Below are 26,800 nucleotides of genomic sequence, written 5' to 3'. Positions count from 1 at the left end.
TGCTAGTATTTCTCCTAATTTTCTGTTTTGTTCACGTCTAAAACATCCCACAATAAAATAAATAAATAAAATAAAATAAATAATAAAATAAAATAAATTTTATTTTAAAATAAAATAAATAAAAATAAATAAAAACACAACAGCAACAAGAGCAACAACAATTAAGGAGAGAAAAGACCTAAGAAGACTCCTAAACATTACTAGTCATTTAACGTAGCCTAAGTGTACTTTAGTGAGTTGTAAGTATGTACCTCATCACTGTCTTTCCAGAGAATGATAGTAAAAGATGTAATTAAGAGTTGCGTAAAGTTACGTTTTTAAATTGCTCTTCCACATTGCTCTTGCATTTTTTTCTCCTTTGATAATGGTTTGAACTCTTCACAGGAACTTTGATGTGTCTTTTAAACAGCATTTCCACTGGTCCTTTCAATTGTTTGGTACACAGCCTCACGCGAAAGTTGCTTTCAAAAGGGCAGATTAACATAGCTGCCTATAGCAAGTGGAAACGTATTGGAAAAACAATATGTTCTTTGGTGAATGTGCTCAAGAGACCACAATTCTCTTAGCTTCAGGAAAAATGTATTAACCTGCAGTGAAATTGTGATGGCTCCTAAACTAGCTTGGTTGATTGAGGAGCATCTTGTTGGGACTTGAAATGAAGAGATGTGTCCTTGGGCTAAAATGCTGACCCCCTCACCAGCCTTTTCTTATAAACCCACTTTCCTCTACTGCACTGGAGGGGCTACACTTCCGTGCTGCTCTTAACACCTTCCCACCATGGGGTTCATTTCTTCAACCCCCTCATCTTTTTCGAGAAATACGCCTCCTATCTGCTTGCCTTTGTTGAGGCTTAGCTTCTTCCAGAAGCCCTTCCATTGGAGAAAGCGCATTCCCTCAGACTTGATGTCTATGGCAAGATGCATACTTTTCTCGGGTTGTGTCATTCGTGCAGTGCATTCTGAGATTTTGAGATCTGAGCTCAGAACATTCTTGGGTGGTGTTCTTAGGATCAGCCCCGGAGGGGAGGTGGACGGAGCCTGGAGCGGGGGGCGGAGGCGGGCTGCGGGGCCGGAGCAACTGCAGCCACCGCGGGTCCCATCGCACGCCCTGGAGCGTAGGGTCCCTTGAAAGTTACCCTGAATGGGACAAGGTTGGTCCTTTGTTCCCCAGCATCAACCAGGCATTGGATATGAGCTTCTCCCTGAAGAAACATGGCCTTGGGTCGGCTCTCTTCAACCAAGTACCACTTCTTGGCGGGGAGAGAGGGAGTTTAGCTGTGAGCTGCCAGCTCTCAACACTCTCAGGAGCCGGGAACGTGTTCATTTCAGTCACGTGGTTGGGATGTGGGGCCGTCTGGGTGGTCCATGGCAGTTTTTCCCACAATGACTCTTATTTTGTAGAACAGAATTCTCCTACAGTTCCAACCATTGGCACACCTTGGCGCTCTCACCCACCAGAACTCTTCTGTCTTACGCTTTTTAAGCTCTACTTTTCCAAGCTGAGCACAAGACCTACCATTTTAGTGCTTTTCTTTCCTTTGCACAAGTGCTCTGTCTCGTTCACCACAAGACCTTCATTCCGGAATCCCTCAAAGTTGAGATAGCCTGTTGGCCTAGTGTTTACCACATGTGCCACATTGTAAGGAACGTTCGGGGCATCTGTTAAGCTACAGGTTCCAGGGTCGCGTCTAGGTCTACTGAGTCAGTCCCTGAGAACCTTTGTGTTTAACACATTTCCCAGGTGATTCTTGAACCAGGCAAGTTTGAAAGTACTGTTACATTGACCCTTCTTGTAACTTCCTGCTGAGTCCTGTCTAGGACCCGTGATGCATCATTTTAATCTTTTTTTTTTTTTTCTTTTCCCAGTAGTTTCATTTTCTTGCCCTTTGGCTACTCTCTAGCTATAAAATTCTAACTCTAAATCTGTCAGGCTCTAACAGCTGCCTACTTGGATGTCAGTTCAGTGCTGGGTACTGCCAGAGAAGATCACACACCTGTATGGAGTGGTGTGACTGTAAATCCATAGTCTCAGTCGCAGGTAAACGTGTGAACTGTCCATCCATCCTCCGAGTGTACCTCAGGTCGACTCCAACTCTCATTTTCCTTCAGCAACTAGTGCGCTTTTCACTTCTCTCCTTAAATTCCCTCCCCCATTACACTCACTTCTTGTGGAAAATTTCCTCAGTTCTGGTCTCATTGGGAAGAACGAAGGGCACGGGAAGCTCCTTCCTCCCAACTCCCCATCAGGACAAATTCTGCACTCACGTTGCATGTAGACATCATAGGAGCTGACGTTGGGTTTACCTTCGGTGTTTGTGGTGTGGGCAGACCTTCCTACATCCGCTGACCATACCCTGCTCCTTATCATCACAGGCCCACTTTCTAGAAAATCGTTACCAGTTTAATAAATCACTCACTACTTATTTCCTGGCTGCAGATTAGGGAAAGGGGGAATAGTCCCCAAAAGAGTAACTATGAAGCTATGTCAGTATGGAGGAGAAAGGGATTTGTGGAGAGCTGACATACATCTGTATACAAGATTTCACGGGATCTAAGAAGCCATGGGCAGAACATCCATTTTTACATAACCCTAAGATTTTAAAAAAGTGATTGTAAATAATGACAGATGGTTTAATGATGGTCATTTATGAAGCATCATTGGGTCTCACTAATATCTTGTTGCTTTGTTAACAGCTTTCATCTGGTCCAGGAGATTTGGTGATTTCTTCCGCCTTCATTTGCATTTTTGCATGAGATTGTGAATCCTTTTGTTCATATATTAGTAAGGATGTGTAGCACAGATTCATCTACCTGTGACATACTCCTTCCTTAAACCCTGTAAAGTATTAGTTACAAGAAAATATGAAAATGTGCAAGTTCCGTCTTTCCACCATTGAATATTTGCCGCACCTCTTTAGTCTTTGCATTTCTGAGCACAGAATATTTTTTCCTTTCAGTGCCAAATCCTAGTCTAATTATTGTAATCATATTTTTTAAAATTAATTTTTATTGGAGCATAGTTGATTTACAATGTTGTTTTAGTTTCTGCTGTACAGCAAAGTGAATCAGTTATACCTATGCATATATCCACTCTTTTTTAGATTCTTTTCCCATATAGATCATTACAGAGTATTGAGTAGAGTTCCCTGTGCTATACGGTAGGTTCTTAGTTGTTATCTATTTTGCATATAGCTGTGTGTATATGTCAATCCTAATCTCCCAATTTATACCTCTCCCCTTCTTTCCACCTTGGTAACCGTAAGTTTGTTTTCTACATCTGTGACTCTATTTCTGTTTTGTAAATAAGTTCATTTGTACCATTATTTTAGATTCCACGTATAAGCGATATCATATGGTAATTTGTCTTTCTCTGTCTGACTTCACTCAGTATGACAATCTCTCGGTCCATCCATGTCACTGCAAATGGCATTATTTAATTCTTTGTTATGGCTGAGTAATATTCCATTGTACACATGTACCACATCTTCTTCATTCATCTGTCGATGGATATTTAGGTTGCTTCCATGTCTTGGATATTGTAAATAGTGCTGCAGTGAACATTGGGGTGCATGCATCTTTTCAAATTATGGTTTTCTCCGGATATATGCCCAGGAGTGGGATTGCTGGATCTTATGGTAGCTCTATTTTTAGGTTTTTAAGGAACCTTCATACTCTTCTCCTTAGTGGCTGCACCAATTTACATTCCCGCCAACAGTGTAGAAGGGTTCCCCTTTCTCCACACCCTCTCCGGCATTTACTATTTGTAGATTTTTTGATGACTGGTATGAGGTGATACCTCACTGTAGTTTTGATTTGCATTTCTCTAATAATTTGTGACGATGAGCATATTTTCACGTGCTTTTTAGCCATCTGCATGTCTTCTTTGGAGAAATGTCTATTTAGGTCTTCTGTCCATTTTTGGATTGGGTTGTTTGTTTTACTGATGTTGAGCTGCATGAGCCGTTTGTGTATTTTGGAGATTAGTCCCTTGTCAGTTGCTTCATTTGCAAATATTTTCTCCCATTCTAGAGGTTGTCTTTTCATTTTGTTTATGGTTTCCTTTGCTGTGCAAAAGCTTTTAAGTTTAATGAGGTCCCATTTGTTTATTTTTGTTTTTATTTTCATTACTCTAGGAGGAGGATCAAAACAGATCTTTTTTTTTTTTTTTTTTTTTAAAATAAATTTGTATTTATTTACTTTTGGCTGTGTTGGGTCTTTGTTTCTTTGCGAGGGCTTTCTCCAGTTGCGGCGAGCAGGGCCCACTCCTCATCGCGGTGCGCGCGCAGTGCGCGGGCCTCTCACCATCACAGCCTCCCGCTGCGGAGCACAGGCTCCAGATGCGCAGGCTCAGTAGTTGTGGCTCACGGGCCCAGTCGCCCCGCGGCACGTGGGATCCCCCCGGACCAGGGCTCGAACCCCTGTCCCCTGCATTGGCAGGTGGACTCTCAACCACTGCGCCACCAGGGAAGCCCCAAAACAGATCTTGATGCAATTTATGTCAGAGTGTGTTGTACCTATGTGTTCTTCTAAGAGTTTTATAGCATCTGGTCTTACATTTAGGTCTTTAATCCATTTTGAGTTTATTTTTGTGTGTGGTATTAGAGGATGTTCTAATCTCCTTCTTTTTCATGTAGCTGTCCAGTTTTCCCAGCACCACTTACTGAAGAGACTGTCTTTTCTCCATTGTATATTCTTGCCTCCTTTATCAAAAATAAAGTGACCATACGTGCATGGGTTTATCTCTGGGCTTTCTGTCCTGTTCCATTGATCTATATTTCTGTTTTTGTGCCAGTACCATACTGTCTTGATCACTGTAGCTTTGTAGTATAGTCTGAAGTGAGAGAGCCTGATTCCTCCAGCTCTGTTTTCCTTTCTCAAGATTTTTGTGGCTATTCAGGGCCTTTTGTGTTTCCATACAAATTGTACAATTTTTTGTTCTAATTCTGTGAAAAATGCCTCTGGTAATTCAATAGGTATTGCATTGAATCTGTAGATTGCTTTGCGTAGTATAGTCCTTTTGACAGTATTGATTCTTCCAATCCAAGAACATGGTATATCTCTTCATCTGTTTGTGTCAGCTTTGTTTCATCAGTATCTTATAGTTTTCTGAGTACAGGTCTTTTGCCTCCTTAGGTAGGTTTACTCCTAGGTATTTTATTCTTTTTGATGCGATGGTAAATGGGATTGTTTCCTTAATTTCTCTTTCTGATCTTTCAGATCACACTTTAAGTAGTCATTAAACCCAACATGTATAGAACCAGCAAGGTACACAGCTCAGTGTAAATGGTGATAGGGTGCACAACTGTGACCACCAAGTTCACATGTGTAAAGTGCTGACCTCTGTGTCATGACTGCCACCTGGCCAGCAGTGATGGTGCACATTCATCGCAGTTGGGGTAAGAAGCACCCCGACTTCAGAAACAGTCAGATTTTATGTCTTCATGGTGTGTTATCTCAGGACTTTTCCTAAGATTGTTGAAAGGGTACGTTCTAGGTCCAAACAAGTGGATCCTGGTTATTAATCATGTTTCCAGAGCTCATTGCCTCCTCGTGTCCACCAAACTTTCTTTCTGTGCTTTGTCTCTAATTCCTGTGGACTGCAGGTGTAGCTGGGATACTCAGATTTTAGTGGGGACCGCATATCCAAAGTTGGACGGGCCGGCCGGTGGTTGCCATGGAGACCGAGCTGAAGCCACATAACTGAGCATAGCCTCCTAGTGTCAGAAAGTGCCACCTCTTCATTCAGGCACCCACCAAAGGGACCGCTGAGAGGCAGTCCTCATGCCAGTGGCTTTAGTGTGGCTGGGTTATAATAATCTTAAAGAATGCAGATTTGCCTTCGCCTCTTGATGACAGACAAAAGCAAAATGTGCTTTTGTATTAAATTTTAGAGAGGTTTTAGCATCTCATGTTTATGCCCAAGGACTTAATATGCCACTTACTCCAGACTTTGGGGACCTTTTCTATCTTTCTTGCCTATTTCATCCACTTCCTTCCCTACGGCTCCTTCTCTTCTTCCCAGTCTTGTCTTTCTCACCGTCACTGAGACCCAAACAAATGATCAACACTAAAGTCAGGGACCCTTCAAAGTAAGGGTTGGAAACAGAAGTGGGTGTGGCCGACGCAAGCCACCCATCGTGGAGATAACCCTTCCAGCACTTCGAAGCAGATGGTCATTCCTACATGCTGAACCCTTGTACCTCTGCCCTGCCAGCCTGGGCACTTTATTCCACAGGCGTTTACTTTCCAGACAAGCAGGTACGGCGACTGGGGAGAGGTTCCTGGAATTGGGAGAATCCACACAATTTACCAGCAAAGTAAACACTTGAGGGTGATGCCTGAGCATACGCCTGCATTTATAATCTGCATTCATCTTCATCGACACCGTTTCTTGTCCCTGCCGTGAAGGGGGAGCTGGGAAGAGAATGAAGCTTATACCGGCGTTTCTTTGTTTTCTTGGTCTCCCAGGAGCAATGCTGGAGTTGTTTAATTTAAATAGGTACTCCATTGCTCGTGCTTCCCTTACTTTCTAATACGAGTCATTGACTAAATTTTAGTTACTACATTTCACGCTCCCTCTAAACCTACCTAAGGTTGGATTTCTTTCGGCACAGGTCACTTATTCAGTCTTGAAATCTTCCAGGGCTTTATGTGATTTTGGGGAGAATGCACAATTTACCAGAATTTTCTCCTGAAAATATAAATTTTATGACCAAACACGGTTCAGTAAATGCACACCCAAAATCATAGCTGTGGCAAGAATGAGTTCAGAAGTAGCACATCCTCTTGGAGGAGATGGCAGTGGGGAGACTACTGCCTGAGGTGTGCTAACAGAAGCTAGTATCTCCGATTCTATGGTGGGTCCCAGCATTCTGTCAGAGACAGTGAGTAGTAAAAGTTGCATCCTCGTTTAGTGCTCTCCCACAGACAGAATTTGTAAGCATATTCCTTATTAAAATTCATAGTAAAGTGTTAATGAAAGTAATGTTTTCCCATATGGCATCGTCGAGCCCTTGCTGTTCTATAAATTTTTCTTCAGATGACTTTATTTACATCTATAAAAAGATAATTAGCGTGACTGTTTCTTAAGTAATTTGTACTTGATTCTGAATACAAGTTTTTGTTCAGATTTTCATATTCTCAGGCCGAATCTCTTGGACATTTACTCTACAGGAAAGAAAATAATGAAGCCATTTCCTAAAAGCTCCACCCAGAGAAGATGAAAAATTTGTTCAGCTCCATCTATTTATTTCCTTCTTTTCAGTTCCTCATGATCTAATGATTAAGTTTCAGTTTATTTGTATGACTCCCTATTCCATTCATTTATTTATTCAGTCAATATTCATTGAGATCATGAGGGAGCCAGTGGTGAGGGGGAGATACAGACACCTTCTGTCTTTAAGGAGGTCATAGGCGGGGCTGGGGTGGGGAGTGGTCATGATGATCACTAAGGGAAAACAACACGAATATGTTTATACTTGGCAACCGTGTAGAGTGCCTCGGAAGAGAAGTACAGGGAGGCGCAGAGCATGTGCAACAGGGGAGCTGTTGTAGTCAGGGAGTGGGGGTCAGGGAAGGCTTCCTGAAAGAAGTGGCACTTGCAGTGACCCGAAGGGTGCATGGGAGTCGACTTGGGGAGGGGACAAGTTCTGGGTGGGAGGACAGCACTTACAGAGGTTCTCGTTCCTGGACAAGCTTGCCAGGTGTGAAGAAGTGAAGCAAAGAACGTGGCCGGGCCCTGCATTCTGGTGGTGGGGGCCAGAGGGGAGGGCTGGGTGTCTGGAGAGGTATATTTGTACGGTCAAATACTGTTTTCCTGTAGAATTCAGTTCACTCTGAGAGATCTGTAGAATTCAGAGGGACATTTTTTAGGGGGACTGGTTAATGAAAAGGCTGTTTATTTACTGCGGATGGTCCATGACATGTGAAAGAACTCCTACTCTAAACAGCAGATGTAAACACATAGCTTTTTTTACCTTTTAAGTAGACTTTGTTTTAGAGCTGTTTTAGGTTCACAGCAAAATTGAGCAGAAAATACAAAGAGTTCCTATATACCCTCTGACCCTATACATGCACAGCGTCTCCTGTTATCACCCTCCCCCCCCAGTGGAACATTTGCTACATTGACGACCCTTCATCCACATGTCATCATCACCCCAAGTCTGTAGTTTACATCAGGGTTCGCTCTTGTACATTTTATGGGTTTGGACAAACGTATAATGTATCCACCATTACAGTATCGTACAGAGTGGGTTCAGTGCCCTAAAACTCCTCTGTGCTCTGCCTGTTCATCCCTCCCTCCCCTCAGCCTCTGACCACCACCGATCCGTTCACTGTCTCCATAGTTTTGCCTTTTCCGGAATGGCATAGAGTTGGAATCATACAGTACTGTAGCCTTTTCAGACTGACTTCTTTCACTTAGCAATATGCATTTAAGTTTCCTGAGAAGTATTTTGAATGAACGTATAGTTGTGATGACCACTAGCAAAGATTGATTTTAAAAAGTATTTTGATCCATGGAAATGCTGGGTCTCAATTTAAGTCTCCTGGACTCCTCTTCTAGCTGCTGTTGAATACATGAGAAACTTTGTGAGTATATCGACAATAGAAAGGAATATCCTTATAACAATAAACAAAATCAACTATTTTATTTCTTAATTCCAAAGTAATAGGAAAATATTCTGGATTAAAATGAGCTGCTAAATTTTAATCTATGCCTTCATTTTAAAAACTTTACATTTAACATGAAATGAAAATCATCATTCATTCACATTTAACATGAAATGAAAATCATCGATTGAGTCACAGCTGGTTACTTGTGGTTTCATAGGGTTGATCTGTAAAGTTTAGGTCTATTGTGGGTTTTCTGGAACGGTTTCAACTCATATGTTCTGTCCTGCTGTTGGGCAGTCACTCGGGGCTGAGTTTCCGAAACTGCGCACTGCTCAGTCCTCGTGGCTCTTCCACACCGTCACCTGCTTATGCTAAAAACACAAGCGGGATCTGTCCTAATTCTCTGTTTTCTTTGCAGATGGTTGTATCTAGATAACTAGTTTTCATCTCTCTTTATCCTTCCCTTGAGGGCTGTCTTTGAGTGAAGTGTTTACTTGAAGCTTTTGAAGAATTATTTTTCTTAAAGGAAAAAAATCAAAAGGCTAGAAATGGAGGGACTTTGAAAATATCATTGAAATAGTGTCTGGGTGCAGTTGATTGAACTTATATAGACTCTTTGAAAGTTGGATTGAGTGGCGTTTATGTTTGACCTAGTTAAACCAATAAAATACAGGATATAATCTTGAGATAATTACAGAAGTCCCGCTGTCTGATCCTACCTGGAGGTTACAATGATGATTCTAGAGGCAAATGTCTTTCATGCCTAATGTACTTTGTCTCTTTATTTTGCTGGCTTTTAGCCAGAGCGAGACTTTTTTATTGTAGTTGTCAATTGGCTTTAGTAGTGAAGCCTATTGTAATGCAGCTAAAAACTTCCCCCAGGCGGGATGTTGAAATGTACCGGATTCTTGTCTTTTTCCATTGCTTTCCTGCTCAAAGAGCATTCCAGGTAAGCAGCCTAGGTGGATGGTGCAGTGTTCGTGCACACCTGGCCCAAACACAGTGGCTGGAGTTACTCAGGGGTTTATAGACATCCTTGATGCCGTTAGGCAGGGTTCGTAGAAGTTCTTTGTAGAGATAAGTTGTAGGTATGGCCGATGCTGATTGATAAAGGCAAAGGCATGGGGCAGCTGCAATACCTTGACATGGGGGGCGGCGGATTGTTTTAAGAACAATAGGAAACCCAAAACGCAAAAAGGAAATAGGGTGGAAATGTGTGTGTGTGTGTAGGTAATTTCTGCAGAGAGAAAACTCCATGAATAAATTCAAAAGACAAGTGAGGCACTGGAAACGTTTTACAACACCTATTACAGACAAGTTATTATTAAGTCTCATTGGTACTAACAGCTGCTACAGTTGCTAAGAAAAGGGTAAACCATCCAAAATAGAAATGGTAAAACGCATAGACAGTTCACCCTAAAGGAAATACAAACAGCCAAAGGCAGTTAAAGCAGTTGCCATCTCATCGCATTGGCAAACGTTGGCAAATTGCTACCACCCAGGGAAAAATCCATGACAATTCCCCCCGCCCCCCTCGCACCCCCCAAGCCTCACTAATAAGATGGAACCGGTTAGCCTAGGATGAGTGTTACACACGGGAGCTGGGAGACTCTAAGTCCAGGATTACTCCTGCACTCCTCAGAACAAACATAATGGCAAACAAAGGAAGTAACATCAATAATCACAATGGCCTTTAAAAAACAATTTTTTTAATATCTAACTCTGTGCCAAATATTTTCCTAAATACTTTGCATGGATTACCTTTTTCATCTTCCCGAGCAAACTATGACATACTATCTTCACTCATGAAAAAAGAAATGATTCTAATCACAATAATCTTTCGTGCCTACTCGCTGTTGCCCCGAATATTTCTTTCTAATGACAGCTTTTCATTTTATGATTAATGGGAAATTGTGCTTCAAATGAAAATGCTTTGGTTGAGGAGATGCGTTGATATTCACTCCCAATAAAATGTAGACAACAGACGGGCTTTGTGGCTATTGGGGTATTCGAGCCAATAGGACAGGGAACGCTGTGTTTCAGCATGGGAGGGGGCACAGAGTTTGCATTTGCTGGCCGGCTGAAGTCAGTCTTTGCCGGATTCTTTTATTGTTGAGGTTGGACCATTTCATCTACAAAGGGAACAAAAGGATTCTAACCAAGGTGTGCCATGAACAAAGCGTCTCACAGATCGAATCCTCTATTTTTTTTTTAAACCCTCTGACATTTACTAAATAAAATATTTTATTTCCAATAAGTCAAAATCCACGGTAATCTGCTTTCTACCTACTCAGCCAAGCTCCTCTCGTATTGTCTGTTCCAGCCCACCCATCCGATCTGTTGTTCCCTGAGCTTACGGCGTTCAGGACTGTCTGGACCAATTCTACTCTCCTTCCAAGATTATAAACCTGGGGGTTCCTTCACAGCCCACTGTAAATCTCACCCTGTGTCTCACTCAGCTTTCCTCACTGGGGTACTCACGGTTGAGTTTAACCACTGGCTTCAGGATGTCCGTATTTTAGTTGCCGTCTCTGACTCCCAGTTTCTTAAGTAGAAAATGGGTAAATGAAACTTGTGTCGTATACGGGATGGTTATGTGGGGCTGAATATGTCCGACACCAGAGCGAGTGCCTGCTATATAGATGTGTCCAGTCATGTAATCATGGTAACAGTTATAGGTAATAATCAGGTCAGTGGCATATTACCCCACGGGTAATATTTTTGTCAGCCACTAATGGGGGGCAGACAGCAGTTGCCACGCCTACTTTTGCAGGCCCAGTCACCTTTGCGTGGCCTTTGATGGAGGCCACCTCTGTGAGAATCAGGAGCTGGTCCAGTTACTAGTGTGAAACTTTGAAGCAGAGAGCAAACAGGAAGGCCGGTCTGCTGGACCACACACTCTAGTTGAGGAGCCAAGGCTTAGATCAAAGAAAACAGATGCTACAGCAGGAGAGGGTGTGATACATCTCTCAAGAGCTGTGTGGCACATGCAGCAGGGGCAGACACCCAGAGGTCCTGCCCATCTGTCCAGGAAAAGGCAGACCTGGAGGGGAAGGAGGTGGAAGCTGGTCCGAGGTCAAGGTTCCCAGAGCAAAGGGCCGGACCCTCTGACCTGACACGAGGAGGCAGAAGGTCCTCAGACCTGGTGCAGGAGGTTGTCAGGATCTGGCCCTGACCTAGTCTGTTAGATTGGCGTCCATTCACTTCAGCCCTGAGTCTCTTTAGAAGGAACCTCACTGGTTCCCATCTCTGGGCTGTGAGCACAGAGCACCCAAGTTGGGGCCAGGATGTTCTCTGACAGACGTGGTCCTCGGAAGTCCCAGCGGGACCCAACCCCGCATGGACCAAAGAGCCTTCCGGGAAAAGACAATGAGGGTGAGGTTCTCCAAAGCTGCCCTGGACCCTGTTGTCAGCTTTCCTGTGATAATATACTCCTCAACACTTGGCCCCTGCTTTTTGTTGCCGTTGTCACCCTGTTTATGACCGACAGCTCAGTCTGCCTAACCCCCACTGTGAACTTTTCAGTTTGTCACCAGGCCAAGGGCTCCTTTTCTGAAACAGCAATTTGCCCATAATGCCCTCTTTCTTGCACCCTTTTTACTAACACGTCATTTCCAGTAATTAAACCGTGTCCACTGTTTGTCCAGCTTTGGCCTCTGCCCAATCTAATTATTTCTCTGATGTCAACCCTGCCAAAGATCATACTTAACCTCAAGCCAGGCTGTTCATATACTGCTCCAGCTGCAGCCCTTGCTTGTCGGACTGGTGAACGTTGATATGTAGAGCGAGATGAGGGCCCCCTGAAGATGTGTGGACCTTAATAAGGGGATGAGTAGGTTGATACCAGATTATCTAAAATGGCAGAGATGGTCAGCACTTTGGGGGAGTTAAGACTGTAAAGGAGAAAGTTAGGGCCGTATGGTGCAGAGATTTCATAGCTAAAGCCTTACTGTGGGACTGAGGTCTACAGCTGAGTGATTTTTAGATAGGAGAGGAAATTTTCTAATCCTAAACCGTTGAGATCTACCCAGTGGTTTTGGGAATCCTGTATTATTAAGATACATTATTGTGAATGGAAGAGCAAATATCCATACAATGGAACGTGACAACGAAAAAGAATGAAGTATTGACATATATGACAATGTGGATGAAGCAAAAATAGTATATCATTTAACACAATGTAAAACAGGATGAAATGAAAGAAGTCGGACACAGAAGACTACGTATTGTGTGATTCCATTTATAACAAGCGTCCAGAGTAGGTAAATTTATAGAGAAAGAAAGTACGTTCGTGGTGGCCAGGACCTGGGTGGAAGGACTGCTTTCTGTCAGGGGTGATGAGAAAGTTCAGAAATTAGTGGTGATGGTCGCACAGCCTCTCTTCTGAAAACCACTGAGTTATATGAGTAACTTTTGTGTTTGTGAATTATATATCAATAAACGCGTAATAAGAGTATTTTTCAAAAGATATATTATTGGTTCAGTGTTCTTTTAACTGCAAACAAAGGTGATACTATTCTATTCATACCGATGTTCTTAAAAGCTTAGGCATTCATACGTAGGAAATGGACTACTTTATCTCATACCCAACCTTGAACTTCAAAGAACAGGAGGCCCCAGCAGCTTAATTTTTGGATGACTGTTTCTGTTATCTGTTACAACCACGCCAGCCGAGAACAATCTGATGTAAATATCACAGTCCAACCATCACCAAAATTTTAGTCATGTGGAATGACAAGTTTCAAGCAGAAATTCAAATACTAGGGATAATAAATCATAGTCCTACAAAGCTGTATTCAAAAAGATACACGCACCCCTATCTTCATAGCAGCACTATTTACAATAGCCAAGACATGGAAGCAACCTAAGTGTCCATCAACAGATGAATGGACAAGGAAGATGTGGTACATGTATACAATGGAATACTACTCGGCCGTAAAAAAGAAGGAAACAATGCCATTTGCAGCAACGTGGGTGGACCTAGAGATTGTCATACTAAGGGAAGTAAGTCAAAGGCAAATACCACAGGATATCACTTATATGTAGAATCTAAAATATGACACAAATGAACTTATCTACAACACAGAAACAGACTCACAGACATAGAGAACACACTTGTCGTTGCCAAGGGGGAGGGGTGTTGGGGATGGGGAGGATTGGGAGTTTGGGGTTAGGAGATGCAAACTATTGTATATAGAGAATGGATAAACAACAAGGTCTTACTGTAGAGCACAGGGAACTATATTCAGTGTCCTGTGATAAACCATACTGGAAAAGAATATGAAAAAGAATGTATATATTTATATAACTGAATCACTTTGCTGGACAGCAGAGATTAACACAACATTGTAAATCAACTATACTTCAAAAAAATAAATTTTAATAAACAAATAAATCCTAGTCCTAGTATTTGGTACATGTTGAGTAACTGTCAAGCTGTGCGAAGTGGATTGTGTCTCACTAAGTTATCCCACTGACCTCGTGCAGGAGATATTGTCCTTATGCTTTACAGACAGATACAGACTGAGGGACAGACATAGTAAGTCCTTGGTCCAGAGCCACACAGCCCAGTGAAAGGGAAAGAGGAGGTTTTTCCCATGGGATTTGACGTCCAGGCTCAAACACTTATTACTGAATCGGTTAAAATTGAAAGCCTCCAGGATGCCAACTTGTAAATTTACCACAGCTATTTACTACGGAAGAACCATCTAGTGGTCATTTTCCTCTTGGTCTGTATTCCACTGCTCAGTACACCCAAGAGACGGCTCAAACACTTTTCCTCTTGAAACACCTTGAAATCTTCATTATTTTATATGTATTTGTATCATAAAGTCAAGAGCAAAAAATGATATCCTATTTTAGGAAGAGGGACATATATCAGGGTGGCAAAATTGGTCTTTCATTAATGCAAGTATTTTAAAATTATATTAATACACACAGGTGTATGTAGACTTCAAATAGAAAATTATTTAATGAGTCAATACTTCTTTTTGCAGAACAACGGTTCCCTGGTTTGGTGCCAGAATCACAAGCAGTGTTCTAAGGTACGTTCCCTACAACTATATCAGTATTTTAAAAAAACGTTTCATTTTGTAACAACTGTAGAGTCACAGGACGATGCCAAGCTAGTACAGAGAAATCACACATGTACTCTTCACTCATTTCCCACCAGTGGTTACCCTTTACATATACGTAGAACAATATCACAAGCAGAAAATCGCCTTGGTAAAAGGTATGTATATAGTTCTCTGAGATTTTATCACATATATGGATTTAGTTAGTGTAGCCACCACTACAATCAAGATACATATATCAACATTACTGTGTACTACCTTATTCCTCTCTTTATTCTCTAATTATTTCAATCAAAAGTATTTTTAAGGAGAAAACATCTTCTGATTACACGAGAAGATTTAATGCGTTCTACTTACACCTAAGTTGTTTTGTATGCGTTTATTGCGTTTGTGTGGGGGAATTGCTCATTCGCTAATGGGATTCTTTAAGCAGTCTCTTTTCTATCTTTGAGTATTTCTTGTTGCACACACATGCTCTAAAGTTATCATTATACCCATTCATATGTTTCATAGCATAGATTTCTTACCTCAGTCCCCAGACATCACCATCTTTAAATATATTTATATGTCTATAGAGAGAGTATATATGTATGTATATGCTTTAGCTCCAGTCTCAAAGTCGGTTTTATATTCAGATTATATAAGTGAATAAAGTTTAAACTTGCTATCAGTACTGCAGCACTTTGGGATTGTAATAGCGTTTCGTGAGATTTCTTTCATGGTTACGACTATTAGACCGAAAATTGAAGCATTCCTTTATTTTACAACCAAAATTTCATCTGAGTAATACACAATAATATGAAACAGCGTATTTATGAAGAACATTATTAGTTTGAAAGGTCTTTCAAACAAATTATCTCAAAGTAAACGGTTGTAGAATAATGTTCCTAAACCTAAAACTTCACTATAATGATACATTCTGACATTCATGCATGCGTTGTGTCATTTAATCCACGAGTGTTATTAAAAACAGAACAGAATTATTATGTGAATGTGAAATTATTTGGTGAAAACAAACTTTGCTTAGTTCTGACTCTCTAGATCCTGGGCAGAAATGAGATGTCTGGTTTATGATCCTTTTACTCTTTTTATGTAATATCATACATATTTGCTCTGATAAGATATTTTCTGGTTATCTCTTCATTGTTCTTCAATTGGTGTTTTGGGTAATTTGTTTATGTCATCACTGCAGGAGAGGATATATGCGTGTGTGTGTGTGTGTGTGTGTGTGTGTGTGTGTGTGTGTGTGTGTGTGTATGAATGTATGGCTATGAGGCTGACTAAATTTCATAAGTAGTGTTTTTGTCCAGTTTTGTTAGTTGGGTATTACTTGAATGATAACTTGTTGTATCAGTATTATTTCTCATAAGCACCTCTTTTCTCCTTATGCCATCAAGAAATTAATTTTTTTTTACACACTTGAAATTTGCATGGGACAGGTTCATTTAAACTGCTTTTAAAATATCCTAATTAAAGAACATTGCAGCCCTAGGGAATACAGATTGTTAAACCATGTTTTGTAATTGAATGATCAAGGCTGACCTGAGAGACTGAACTTGACAAGAAATCAGTTCCTTTTGCCTGAAAGAAATGAATCAGTAAGTCATAGACAACTTCAACAGAAACTTTGAAATATATTACAGAGGCAACATAAATCTAAGGGTTGTCTTTAGTCTGAATACTTGGGGATGAATCTTACATGTTAATCAAAGTTGATCTCTTTTGGATATTATCACCATGGGATACATTTGCAGACAATTACAGTTTGCGCTTCTTCTGAGATTCATGAAGCATTGTGTAGGCTTTTCCTTTGCTTTTTAGGTTAATGAGGTGAAGGGTGAGCGGTGGTAACTCCATGTTACACATGGGGAAATTCGGGCACCTACGTATTGGATAATGTCCTGGAATCACTCAGCAAATCAGTAGAGGTAAACTAAAGTTTGGAATACCATCTCCTAGGCTGTGTTGTATAGAGACCAACAACTTGAAAAACCGTTTTGAGCAAATATTGGGACAGAAGAGTAAAAACACCTCACCGAATCAAGAAGTAATGCTGATGATATAACTTTCTGAATATATGTTAAAAGATAAAGTTTACATAATATTTTATAGAAGGTACACACTTTCTAATTAGTTCTCGTTGTGTTTGCAAAGCCCATCACCTTCAGGATCCCTCCAGAAGGTGAGTTCTTCTTCCCATCTAACTGCCGGCCTTGTCCAATCTGCCATCATCTCTTGCCTGGACCTATCCAGGAGCATCCTCTTGGGTCTCCCAGCTTCTACTCTACCCACGTGGCTGCTGGAAAGACCCTTTAAACGTATCAGCTGTGAATCTTGCTGCTGTCTGCCTCACACCTTCTAATATCTTCCTACCTCACTCAGTCTAAAACATCGGCCCTGTCTTGTCTGCCTGTGCTCTCTCTCCAACGTTCTCCTCTGCTTTACCCCCATCAAGCCTGCTTTTCCCTCCACCAGAAGGCTCCTTCCGCAGTCACCCAGCTCACCGCACCCCATTCGTGTCTCAGCACAAATGCCACCTTCTCAGCCTTGCCCTCCCAGGTCACCTCCCACCCATTGACACACTTCCTCGGCCGTATTATACCCGCACGACATTATATAGTTGTTCCTTTATCTCTGAGAGTCTGTCTCCTTCACCAGAAAGTAAGCTCCGAGGGGCATCGACTGAGTTGTCTTTGTTCATTGTGGTATTTTCAAGCCTAGAACGGTGTTTGGTACGGAGTAGTTGCTCACCAAATATCTGTGAATGAATCCATGAATGAAGTCCACACAGTACATTTTCTTCCTCCCCCAAAGTACGTCATTACTGTATTACCTTCAGGAAAAAGGTTATAATCCATTTTGTATCCATGTAACTTAGCGTGATTATTTAGTATTAATTAGGAAAATCCTCCTCCTAGAATGAAGCCAGTACTATGAAGTCAGGGGTCTTCGGCATCACTTAGCTCCTAGATGATGTAGAGCAGTGACTTACTGTCCTGCATGGTTTGAGGCCAGTGGTTCTCAAGCTGGAGCGGTTCTGCTCCCAAGGGGACATTTGGCAATGGCGGGAGACATTTTTGGTCGTCACTACTGGCATCTAGTGGGTGGAGGTCAGGAATGCTGACAAACTACAATGCACAGGACGCCCTCACAGTGAAGAAGCTCCAAGCTCAGTAGCGCCGAGGGAGGTTGAAGAACCCTGGTCTGTGCGTTTTGCGAGTTATAAAGGAATTGAAGAACACAGTCCTGTTCTCAGCAGTTTTACTTTATTATATGAAGGAAAATAAACACATAATTTACCAAGCATGTGGTACACGCCAAGCACCTTTTCAGGGGCTCATTATATGTTAGGAATTCTAATGCTCATCATATACAATTTCTTTATTTTAATAATTTATTTATTTATTTTTGGCTGCGTTGGGTCTTTGTTGCTGCGCGTGGGCTTTCTTTTTTCTAGTTGCGGCGAGCGGTCCTACTCTTCCTTGCGGTGCGCAGGCCTCTCATTGCGGTGGCTTCTCTTTGTTGCGGAGCACGGGCTACATTAGTTGTGGCGCGTGGGCTCAGCAGTTGTGGCTCACGGGCTCTAGAGCACAGGCTCAGTAGTTGTGGCGCACGGGCTTAGTTGCTCTGCGGCATGTGGGATCTTCCGGGACCAGGGCTCAAACCCATGTCCCCTGCGTTGGCAGGCAGATTCTTAACCACTGCACCACCAGGGAAGTCTACATCATATACAATTTCTGTAAAAGGCCAGATAGTAAATATTTCCATCTTTGTAGCCCATAAAGTCTCATGTGGCCACTGTAGCCTGAAATCCGTGATAGATAGTACCTAAACAAAGGACAGTGGCTGTGTTCCAATAAAGCTTTATGTTTGGACACTGGAATCTGAATTTCATGTAATGTTCATGTCATGAAATTTTATTATCTTTCCCAACCATTAAAAAATGTAAGAACCATTCTTTGTCTGCTGGCTGTACACAAAGAAGAGCCCGGCTGGACTTGCCCATTTGCCAGAGTTTGCCATTGTATTCACATATGCAAAATCAGTCAAAAACAAAACAGTAAAGTTGCATTTGTCTCTCAATACAAAGACACATCTTGGTGCATTCAAACTGAAAAATGGACAGTTTCTAGCCTCCTGTGTGGAACATTTTTGGTCAGCTTGCGAGGATTTGTTGAATGAATGGTAAACAGCAGTAAGAAAACATCAAATCACAATTAATTTTTGAAAATTCAGTGTTAAAACGCAATTATCAGAGCCAGTAAAAGTTGTGGAGCGCTTCAAGATGGGCAAAATGATGGCTGGATGTCCCCTCTTGCACTCTTGCAGGTTATCTGCGTTGCTCATCGTCTTTGAGCTCTTTTCTTACTCTGTAAATGTAGAAAGCTGGTAATAACGCAGGTGATTCTTGTCCACGGGTGTGCAAGTGGTTGTGTGCAGTGTAGTGCAATTGGCGCTTCCCCCATCAAGAGACCGTTTGCATCGAGTTGTAACTCCATTCTAGCATCTGTTCTTGTGTGAATATATTTATATTTCTTGGATTTCTCCTTTGAACCACATGTAACATACTACTGGTTCTTGCAGTATTTCATGAGTTAAATCTTGGACACTTGTTCATTTTATATTTGCATGCGAGTCATGCATTTACTTTATAAAATAAGCACCCTTTGACCTTACGCTGCTTAGTTCCCTTTCTAAGCGTTGCATGCAAGAATGGCGTTCTTGTTGACACGCACCCCTGTCTGGGGAGCAGGCACGCTCATCCTTCTCCTTTTGGGTGTTATAACTCACTCACCCGACTTTTGTTCCCCATTTGGTTGTGAGGATTTGAGTTGAAAAGCAGTAATTTAGGGCTCAATCTTGGTGCGGTGGCCTGTTGCTTTGATCTCAGTGGGAGTTCGGTTCTTATAAGGGCTATAACTCCAGATTCCTAGTGATTTTCCAGGTTTATTCAGAGCCAGATTTCGAGGTGAGGAAGATTGGTTTTGCTTGTATGAACATCTGGGCAGTTTCATTTGACATCTCTGAAATTTATCGGATAAAGGTCAAACCCCAGAAACATAACTGAATGTGACTGTTGAAGGTTTTTGTGTTGTGTTAGATGCCTTCTATGATTTATGTGGTAGTGACTGTAAATCCATACAGCCCCAGGAAAATACATCTTAAGGAGGAAAATGAAAACTCAGGCACCCATGGAAATGCGCTATGTCCAAACACCCAAAGAACCAAAGTTGAACTGTTAATTTTTTGTAATATTCTAGTATGCAACAGTTTGAAATTTCAGTTGTTTTATATCCTTTAAAACATTTAAAGCCATTGTAATACTTCCTGATATTCATACAGTTTTCCCTGACTTCGTGTAATCAGCTTCAAGGACAAAGATGACGTATACTGAGCGTCTCTTGTCCAACATATTGATATCTTTTGGGAGGTACCAGTTATTCCATAGGCATAGCCACCATTGACGTTGATCGTCAAGAGAGGCTGTAGGATTGTGCCACTGGAGGAGTAGAAAACTTCTCCAATGTTAAAATTAATTCCCTTTATTTTGGATACCAATGTTATTATGCCCATAAGTAATGATCATGATATTATTTCTAAGTAAATGGGATGTGATAATCTAGGAAGAGAAGAGAAATATTCTGTTTCCTTAAACCAGTAGAATGAAAATGTGTTTGCAATGCATATGAAAAGAAATGGTGAGGTGTGTGAAAGTTTGGCTCCTGTTCTTTAGAAATACCGGTCTGTACATTCAGTATGGTACTAGCATGATAAAAATGGTCAAATGCACATTTGTTAGACTATCCTATAACATCATGCCAGTCAGTGGCATAATTTTAAGTACCCCAAAGACCATTATGTGCTTCTGTGCTAACCAAGAGATGAAGTCTCTCCTCCGGGACACCTGAGCTCCTGGATTTCCGGGTCTCCATGCAGCTGGAAAATCGCGTCCTCAGCAGGCTTGAGTTAGGGGTCCATGTGTAGCTACGTGCTCAAGTCCTCCATCCGGTGTCACTGCAGGGGAACACTCAAGTCGTATCATCTCTGAGGTGAAGGCAGGAATGGAGAAAAAAAGAAAGAACGAAGTGAGAGAATGTGGAACAACAGATAAAAACAACGTACAAATGGGGGAGCCAAATGAGTACCTAGTTTCAGAACTTCCTTTCTGAAGTGGTGAGTGCTGGGGTTTCTCAGAATCAGGGAAGGCTCCCAGCAGGGTCCCTGCTAGGGCTCAGGCAGGTGGATCGGTGAGTTGGTGATTTTAACAATGAGAGATTTGCCATCTGTCACCACCTCCTGGAATGCAAGCTCACAGCTCTAATTGGAGCCTTCAGCATGGAAGGCAGCCCGAGCTGGTGTCACTGACTTGCTTTCCCTCACACCATCATTCTTATGGTAAGTGTTTTCTGCCCCCACGCTGGGAACTTTTATCAAACATATTACCGTGCTTTGGGGCGATCGTTAGCCATCAGTAGCTGGAACATTCCAGGGTGTTCTTTAGCCTGGAAACTAGCCTGTGTGCTGCAGTAACTTGCAAAACTTGGCCAGGCTCATAGCACAATCAACATTTAAGGAAAAGAACAGGTTCTTATTTGGATTTAAATCCAACATGTGACATGTTAATAGCCCAACGTGTTTCTGATTTTCCATATCGGTTTTTATGGCTGTGAAAGACTTCCACCTGCTGTAAACATCAAAGCAAAGACATGTGGAGGGGAAAAAGCACCTCTGTGTAAGTCTTTATCCTCACCCCTTCCTATCAATTTCTCCTTCCATCTGATGAAAGAAGATGCGAACGAAATCTCTTATTTGGTTCATGACTGAGGAAGGGTTCCCTGAAAGCTGGCTTTAGAAAGGGAATGCATTTTGAACATGTGAAACGCATACACGTCAGGATGCGTCCCACGGTGATGATGGTCTGACAGACGTTTTGAAGTTGTGATGTATTCAGCAGAAGGCACACAGAGGAGCCGGGATGAGCTCCGATTGCTTGAAGATGCTGGGTTTGAGCTGGCAACTGGCAAAGAGGACCAGTGTCGATTGAAGGATGGGCATGGTTATGTTTTAGGAAGAAGATAGACTTGGAGTTCGGTAAGCTGGGGAGGGCAGAATTTGTGGGCACTGAATACGTCGTCGTGCTGAGTTTGCCCTGCCTTCTCCAAGAAGTAGTCTCCCCTGAGGTGAAAACTCTCCCTTGAGTTCAGGGGTAGAGGGTCAGCATTTGCTTTTCTGTGTTCATAATTGTGACCCCATCCTGTAGGTAGTCCTTGACACGGGGGCCAAGTTGTTCTACCTAATCATACACAGGAGTTCCTCTTAGAAGCCTAATATGTGTTGGTACACGGTCTGTCTTGGAAACAGTATTGCTCAATGTTTGTAAAAGAGCAGTTGTTATAGGGAAATAAATCTAGGTATTAATTTCAACTCTGTTTCTACTAGCTGACACTCTCTTTACTAGGAGATGCTCTTCTGTCTACTTTGCCTAAAGAAGGAATGTAGGATAATTATTTGAAAAATTAATTTTCCTTTCTCAAGATTTCTCACTTTTGATCTATTTGATGTGGAAGAACTTCCTTCATCCCATAAATAATCACATTCAATTGCCTTAGTATATTTGTTGTCTAATCTCTGGGGTCATAGGACTTTCTGTAAGATTCATTGCTCAGAACACGATGTTCTTTGGGTGATGTTGTTACTGAACCCAACTGGGGTCTGACTGCCCGTGCAGTCAACCCAATCTGCTGATCCTGGGTTGTGGTGAAGGGAAGTGTAGTGTTGATTGCAAGGCCAAGAAAGGAGTATGGGTGGCTCCTGCTCAGAAGACCCGAACTCCCTGATGGCTTTCAGGGAAACGTTTTTAATGACTCGGTGAGAAGGGCTGCAGGTGTATGATCAGCTTGTGGACATAATTTTGATTGGTTGGTGGTGAGGTAACCTGGTGGTATTTTGGGAGTCAACGTCATCAACCTTCTGGTTCCAGCTGCTCTGGGGTCTACGTGCTTGAGGTCAACATGAAGTTAACTTCTTCCACCCGGTGGGGGTTTCAGTATCTCCAAAACAGCCCAAGGACATGGCTCAGAATATCATCTCTAGCCCTTGAGAAGGAAACAAACGTCCTTGATTTTGTTTAATGGCTAAACTATTATTTTGTCTTGCTTGACTCCTTTCCTTTGTTTCTACATTTTTCACTTCTCAGATTAAATTTGTTCTTTGGAACTCAGGGAAAGCCTAGGAGGCTAAAGGTTTTCTTCAAACAAGAGGAATGCAGAGGACATGGGGGGATGGTCTGTCCTGGGAAGGTCCCATAGGGTGCTGCTTGGTTATAATATGAAGTGTGTGTGTGTGTGTGTGTGTGTGTGTGTATGTTTAATGGCTAAGCTGGGCATTTGTTCTAAACTCTTTTTCAGCCTAAAATTACCATAGCTGTGCATGGGATCTACCATTGAGTTTGTACCTTTTGTTTTCTTCTGGGTTAGAAGAGAAAATTTTTCCTAAGGAGGATCTTTATCAAGTACTCCCTTCATCTTCTTTGGTGAGTGTCTAGGCAGAGTTAGGATGACGTTTTTATTCAAACAGTCATCCTCATTAGGACCTGTAATTTTTGCTGTGGATGTCAGAGCTAACAGCAGTTCTGCTGGCTGTGAAATGACAGTGACGTATCAAGAAGCCGCTGCTCTCCTGGTACTTGCCAAGAACTAGAATATCAAACCTTTGGTATCCTTTCAGTACCAAAAGGCACCAGAGAGAAACAGTGTTTATACATGCCTGATAGATATATAGTTTCCAGATGCTGTACAATCCATGCTTCCATGACAGGACTAACTGTGTCCTTTCACAATCTCAGAATTGTCCTTTGACAAGTGACATTTACTGAATCCCATGTTGCTGCAATGCAGCACGTGTAATATTCTCAGAAACTGTCTCACAAACCCAGTCACCGAGGCCACTCTGAGGAACTTGCCAAGGACAGCTGTCTGTTATTCCATGCCATCTTTAGGAGAAAACTTGGGAAAGCATTCATCGTGTTCACTTTATCGGTACTAATTATGCATCCCTTAGAAACTGGTAGATATTTTAGCCTGTGGACACTGTGTTTTCCCCTTAGAACTGACTGTCAGAAAGCTGAATGGTAAATAAAATCACCGCCTTTAACAAGGTTACTGAAATTTATCCCGCGTATATGGGAACTAGCTTTATCCCTGACTCCAGTTTTTCTTTTCCTTTATCTTGTTTTTATCACACACACGTAAGATTTGTTTTCTAGCTGTATCCTGTGGATCTTTGTAAATTGTCTTGAATCCTTTTAGGAGTGAGAAAGGCAATGGATAAATCCATAAATCCCTAAAATAACAAATAACTAGAGAAATGCCCCATCGTGACTGACACTTGCCTGGTGCGTTGTTTAGTTTCCTGAACCATTTTATCCACAGTTTCATGGTTCACTGAGGTGAGATGACAAGACATCTATATTCCTAGCAGAGCTCTTTCTGCTGGTGCTGACAACTAGGGCTTCATTCCTTGGAAAGGAGCGAAGGTGGCCACTTGTCAGTTAGGTAATGGCTGTGACTGGGCAAAAGAGGGAAAATGCAGTTTTAAGTTGTGAAACCGGGGGAGGGGGGTGCGTATGGACGTGTTCTGAGGGGGAATGAGGTAAGTGGAACAAAGGTGAAAAGCTTTTGTTTGTGAGCGCCTTTTCGAGCCAAAGGGGTTTGGCCCTGTCTTCACAGATCTTAAGTCATAAATAGCAGAGGTCAAAGAATAGTCTTTAAAACCACACAATAAAGAAAGAACTTCTCTCGACTGGGTCTTTTCAGAGCAGAGCTACCAATGTGGGTGAGTTCATTTTCCATTCGCATGGGGGGGCAGTGACTTAAAGTGTGCACTTTGTAAAGATGGCCCTCCCTCCCACCCTTCCTTTTTTCTTTCCTTCTTTCTCTCTATTATAGTATCTATTAGAGTAGCAAATGTTGATGTCTATGAAGAACCTTCCCAATCTGCCTTCGGTTATGGGAGCTCCTCTTGAAAATTTTAGGCATAGAGTAATAGAAGTGGATGAACTGGGCATTTCACCTTCTTTAGCTACAGCAGAAATCCCACTCAAGCTGCAGCGTGTGCATCTCCATGTGCTTTTCCTTACGCCAGTAGCTCAGTTCACATGGATGTTGATGTATATTCGTGTTGGAAGACAGGTCGCGGTAAGGCAGAGCTGAAGGGGAGACGTGTGCTGGTGGTCAGAAAACTGGGATCACGTGGCATTGCCTTATTAAACACCGGGCGTTTTAAGTAATTACAAGTGACGGATGCTTTGTCAGATTCCGCATGGGGAATGAGAACCGCGGAAGCTGCCTGGGCCAGGACGGGCCTTGCGCTGTGCAAGCAGAGGTCACCGGGTGTGCGGCCGCCTGCAGATGTGGCCGGTTCAGCCTTTCGTAGACGTTTCTCACGTGCCTTGATGGCAGCTTTGTGGAGAGGGGCCGGGGAGCTGCCCGCTCTTCCTCCGGACGGGATGCAGCTCTTTTGGAGTCCGTCTGCAGATGAAGGTGGGGCTCTGGAGGGCTGGGCGCCTCTGGGTTCTCACAGCTGCGAGGTTGAACTTGGGCGGTTGCAGATGAATGAGCCGCCTTTCCCAAGAGAAGCTGCATAATGGCTTCGGGACTATTAAGCTGTGAAGATTCATGCGCTGGCGTTTGGGAGTGTGTGTTCAGCATCTTTTCCTTGGGGAGCGAGGGGGGCATGTGCGTTTTTGGCTTTTTACGTCCAAACTGTATGCACATTTTCCCTTTTTGTATGAGGAGATAATGCCTGCACTAAGGGTAAACCCTCCCCTCCTCCTAAATCCTTCCACAAAAAGATACTTATTAAGGCTGGCATTCTGAAGAACTAAATGCTTCTTTAACTTTGCTTTATCTGCTTCAGTGAGCACAGTGTACCGAGTCCGGGGAATTCACATTATGGCCGCGAGCCGCCCTCCCTATTCTCTGGGGCTCTTTGGGCACAGAAATAATCCCTTCCTAGAAGCTTTTGAGAAAGGAACTGAACTATGCGGGCTAATCAACTGTAAATCTTGGCCATCCCCAAAGTATTGCATGAAGTTGCATCGAAAAGTGTTCCGATCACCAGGAAGCCTAATTTCAAGACCTAGGGCAAATTTGCAGCAAACATGTTGATGTGCTGTGTTTTAAAGCTCTGGAACGCGGCTCCTTTCTGCAGCCATCCTCCGCTTTGGTTGTTTGCATCCTGTGTGTGTTTATTTCGTTTCTTTGTCGTTCTGAGACAAAAAGACAATGAAACTCCTTAGAACTTTTGTTTTCCAACTGGTAATGGAGAATATTATAAGGAGACGTGAACTCTGATGGAACGTTGAATTACAAACACTCGGAGGCTTTTCTAGATGACTTCTAAATCATTTTCTGCTCAGTCAGGGGACGGTATTGGGGAGGAAAAAAATAACCTACTTTGCGAGAGTCACATCTGCAGGCCCCTGTGAGCCACGGTGCTGCAGTCCCCCGTGTCATCACAGTAGCTGTCATTCTGCTGAGAGGTTGTGTCTTGCTCAGGGCGAACGCAAAGCTAGGTCGCCTGCATTCTCCTTGGACCTAAGATAGTATCAACAATGCATTTATAATAGCATAAATCAAGCCTTAAGACGCTTAGTGTACAGAGGTGAAGGCTGTCTTTCTGAATCACCGAAATCTAATGGAAATGGGACAGTGGCATTTGCTCTCTGACATTTGGAAGGCAGAATGAGAGCTTCATTTTTGGCCAATGAAATGTCTCTTCTTTACCTGCCTCATTCTTCCTGATGTTCCTGTCTCTACGTGCACAGACCACTGCCATTATTTCTATCCTGAGGTGTGGATTCAGCTGCATACTGATCATTTCGGATTTACGGTCCTTTAAAAACCCTTTAAGTTGCTGTGTCCTCATTGAGACACATTTCTTCTGCCCTTTGCATGAGAGGTGGTGAGCGTCACGTGGAGAGTCTGGTCTTTGGGCTCCAGGGCTGAGGGTGTGACTTACAAGCTCTGTGACCTGGACCAAGTTGCCTCTTGGCCTTCTCCAAACCTGTCCCTCACCCTGGATTCTCTATAGTAATTAAAAACATGGATATTC

The 26,800-nt window shown here is 42.5% G+C and overlaps 1 protein-coding gene across 1 annotated transcript in view; it reads left to right on the top strand.

Annotated features, from left to right (window-relative positions):
- ANOS1 (anosmin 1) overlaps positions 1-26,800 on the top strand; it is a 189,199-nt gene that overhangs the window by 23,027 nt on the left and 139,372 nt on the right. The window contains exon 2 of the mRNA XM_065901097.1: positions 14,609-14,656. Coding sequence (XP_065757169.1) covers positions 14,609-14,656 — 48 coding nt within the window. The remainder of the gene's footprint in view (positions 1-14,608; positions 14,657-26,800) is intronic.

Source organism: Phocoena phocoena, chromosome X, assembly GCF_963924675.1.
Source record: "Phocoena phocoena chromosome X, mPhoPho1.1, whole genome shotgun sequence".
NCBI lineage: Eukaryota > Metazoa > Chordata > Mammalia > Artiodactyla > Phocoenidae > Phocoena > Phocoena phocoena.
This window is presented reverse-complemented; position numbering and strand designations above follow the sequence as displayed.